The sequence below is a fragment of the Pundamilia nyererei genome, unplaced genomic scaffold (assembly GCF_000239375.1).
Source record: "Pundamilia nyererei isolate P.nyererei 1_Seehausen unplaced genomic scaffold, PunNye1.0 scaffold00055, whole genome shotgun sequence".
In the NCBI taxonomy this organism is placed as follows: domain Eukaryota; kingdom Metazoa; phylum Chordata; class Actinopteri; order Cichliformes; family Cichlidae; genus Pundamilia; species Pundamilia nyererei.
In genome coordinates this window covers 1,227,786-1,231,668 of record NW_005187456.1, presented here as the reverse complement: position 1 = coordinate 1,231,668, position 3,883 = coordinate 1,227,786, and the positions used below count along the sequence as shown (strand labels likewise).

General features: G+C 38.0%; 1 protein-coding gene across 1 annotated transcript; it reads right to left on the bottom strand.

The window, feature by feature from the left end:
- Window positions 1-1,538: 1,538 nt before the first annotated feature.
- On the bottom strand, window positions 1,539-3,318 carry LOC102203637 (G-protein coupled receptor 183). The gene is made up of 3 exons (XM_005733795.2): window positions 2,964-3,318; window positions 2,114-2,628; window positions 1,539-2,015 (listed from the first exon to the last, which is right to left on the bottom strand). The coding sequence occupies exons 1-3, from the start codon at window positions 3,310-3,312 to the stop codon at window positions 1,851-1,853; spliced, it is 1,029 nt and encodes a 342-aa protein (XP_005733852.1). The 5' UTR covers window positions 3,313-3,318; the 3' UTR covers window positions 1,539-1,850.
- Between the last annotated feature and the right edge of the window lie 565 nt (window positions 3,319-3,883).

Genomic DNA, 3,883 nt, shown 5'->3' with positions numbered 1-3,883 from the left:
ACACACACACACACACACACACACACACACACACACACACGAGAATGTTTCTGGGGGAACTTCTTGTGTTGCACCAGAGTTTGGTACTCTATCTAAAGATCTACATAGAATATCAAACTTGCGGGTTTTGCCAGATGTGATAAACAATTTATTGCTTAATTTTCTCACACTAGGAAGTGTTTCATTTGCCTTTGTGGTTACCATGTCTGATGAGCTAAAATGCTGTTTCTAACAACCTCTTTGTTTGATCTGTTAAATGATCATTTTTCTCCTAATTTAAGGATCACTTAGACTTAATCAGGTTCATACAGTGAATTACTGAGCAGATCTCAAACAAATGAAGCCATTTCCATTAATGCTGCTTAATGTTGTTAGTATTATTGTCTTTAATTATATATTTTCATCATATACATCAAATGCTAGTGTCCCATATATGAACACATAAAATGTTTCTTAATTTACCTTAATAAAATATGTAAAATCATTCAAGGTAATTCGGATTTACTTAGTAGAACTCATTAACCTTTACTATTCTGATCTGACAATGATGTTGCTTTCTACTGTTTTAATCATCTTTCTTTTTTTTTTCACTGTGTTTTCCTCAGAACCTCAGAAGACTAGAAGGGGGAAAAAACTGTTTCCTTGTTTGTGTAGCCCGTGTCTTGACAAGTGAATAAATTCCCCAGCAATAAAAAAAAACAACAAAAAAAAATTAGTAATCATTCAAAGCAGTTTAATGTTTCTTTATAGAATAGTTTATGCACATTGTTTTCGATGTAAAACTAAAGGGCAACATCTCCAGAAAAACTCAGGAAATGCGAAAGGTTAAATTTAAATATGACACTTTGTGCTATAAACAGACAATGTGCACCTGCGTAAATTTGCAAGGAGCGCACACACAAACACACACACATAAAATACACAGTGTACCCTCACCACAAGATGTGGAGCCCAGCAGGAATGAGGCCTATGATAGGGGAGCAGGAAAGGTGGGTGAGGAAGTGGTGATTTTCATCTGCGTACTCCCACACAAAACTCAGATGTGGGTATGAAAGAGAGAAGTGTGACATGTTCTCATTTTGTCCTACCCGCAGTTCTTCCATTTTGTGAAATACTGCTGGGATCATATGAATAACATCTTTGATAGCAGGAGCGTATGCTTTACAAATTTGCTCAAATGGTTCCTCTTACAGTGAAAAATTTCACCCAAGACTTGGCTGGGTATGTGCTTCTCTAACAAAAAAAGGAAGTACAAGCTGCTTCCGTGTTGCGTTAATGACCACAGTATTTTCAGAAAGAGTTTGGAAACAAACACATAGGTTGGGACATTTTCTTAACAATGTACAAATACATAACTATACAAAATCCCTTTTACCACGAAAACATGGATTAGAGTAACTTCCTTTTACGATTACTGTATGACGCTGTTGATACTAGACTGAATACACATTGTAACCAAAAAACAAAATCAAACAAATTAAAAAACTAAACTAAAAAAAAAATAAAGAAAACACATAAAGAAGAAAAGAAAAGGCCATCATATGAACAAAAACAACAACAACAAAACCACTTGGGAATATATACAGTACAAACAAATACTGGGTGCAACACTAACAGCAGAACAAGGATTTAGTTCATTTTTTTACAGCTAAATTAAGGCACATACACTGCATGTGTCCATACACAATTGATATATATTTTAGATGGAAGGGGTTTAAAAACCCACATCAGCAGAAGAGACTACGTAAAATAAAGCCCTTTTCTTTTTCTTTCTTTTTTAGTTTAGCATGGGAAAATAGGTCTGTGGCATATGTTCTATATGTGCATCTTGCAGAATCAGCTGTGGTTTCTCAGGTGTTGCTGCTGCTGTTCTCAGCTGTCATTTTGGAGGAGGCACCGGAAGTATAGAGATAGTCTTTAAACAGGCTCATCACCCTCTTCTTGTATGTCTTAATGGCAAAAAAGTAGATGACTGGATCCAAGCAGCAGTTGAAGTTCATTAACGAAACGGTAATCTAGAAGGTAAGGGTAAATTATGAACAGGAATAAAAGAAAGAGAAATGACGGGGACATTTTAAAATCAATTGAAAAAAGAAAACACAGCAGTTCTCACCTGTAAAGACACTTTAAAGGCTCTCAGTTCTTCACAGGTTGGCTGGTGGTGTATTTTTCTGGCCATAAACTGGATGACATTGACGTGATAAGGGCTAAAACATACGATGAAGGTGAGGAGGATGAGCAGAATAATAGTGTTGGCCCTGTGATTCCTCCTTGAGCGACCAGTTACAGAGTTCTTTTTAGCTGCATCTCGCAGTTTAATGTTGATCTTGGCGTAGCAGCACATGATAATGGTAAGCGGGCAGCAGAAGGACACAACGCAGGCCAGAATCAGAAGATACGGAGTGAAGCGGGAGCCCTCGAAGTTGAAGTACTCCATGCAGGTTCGTCTTCCCTGATGCTCATGCAGCATGCTGCGGAACAGCAGAGGCGCTACCTCCAGAAACACTAGAGCCCAGACCAGGCAGCACACCCTTCGAACAACCTTTACACTCCTTAAACACTGCAGCCGGTGTGGATGCACCATGGCCAGGTATCTGTCCAAGCTGATGCAGGTCATGAAGCCGATACCTGGTGAGAATGTAATGGAAGTGACACACAGCTTCTGCTTATTGCGTTCACCATCCCAGTTGCAATCTGAGCATTTTGTTTTGTTGTTGAACATTTGGAAATGTTTCATGTATTTCAAAAGTTTAAATGCAATGCTTTTTGAGTGTTAGTAGATATATATGTCATATGTGACAGATATGATGTACTGGTCATGTCTGTAATTACTGACATGTTTTGCATGTGTCTTTCTAAATAGAAAAAAGTGAACTAAAACTAGTATAAAGATCTGGCAGCACCTGTACAGACATGCACAAAGACAAGCTCCAAAAGTACAATGACAAAATTTCTCATATTACCTGCATATGTGTTTGTAAAGAAAAGAAGTGTGGTCACTTTGCAGAGAAGGTCACCAAAAGGCCAGTCAAAGTGACGGATGTAGTAGGTAATTCTCCCAGGAAGTGCCAGTGTGAACAGAGCATCAGATAAAGCAAGGTTGACCAGATAAATGGAGGTGGAGTTGAACTTCTGTTTTCTCTGGCAGATGACACGGAGAACCAAACTGTTGCCGCATGTGCTGATGATGAATACCACAGAGTAGAAAATGGGGAAAAGGACCACTGCGGCTCTTTGGTATACAAACACATCACAGCTGCTCTGGTTTGATGGAACTGCAACAGAGTCCAGGGTCATGTTTCCACCAGCCATCTTGCCTGTCACTTTATGAAAATAAGAAAGAATGTCATAATAAATCAACACAGGCAGGAAAATGCATGTAAATACAGGAGCAACAGACCACTGTGCTGCTATATAGACAAAGAAAACTATGATAAGGAATACTTACAGTTAGAAACAGAGTAACCAAGTATTTTTTAACTGTAAATGCTGCAGAGTCTGCTAGTTATGGTTGTAAAAGAAGCAGCAAGGCTTGAAATATCTTTGCAAAGTTTATGTGAAGTGTTCAAATCCCACCTCTCCTTTCTGACATCACACATTACATTTGGGTAAATGTCACACATGAACAACAACAGTAGTTGCATGTTAACATCCTGTCCCCCAGGACATGCAATGCATTAAAATACCCTCATTTAAGATATATTGTACTTGTATCAATTGTCATCCTATTTGCCATTTCAGTTTTTTTTGTATTTTTACTTTTTAATTGGGATGACAATGCTACTTTAAATCACAAGCTGTGAGGCAGGTAGTCATTATGTATTTACATGCATATACATACATATATGTGACATAAATTTACATACATGCTGAGAACATAACA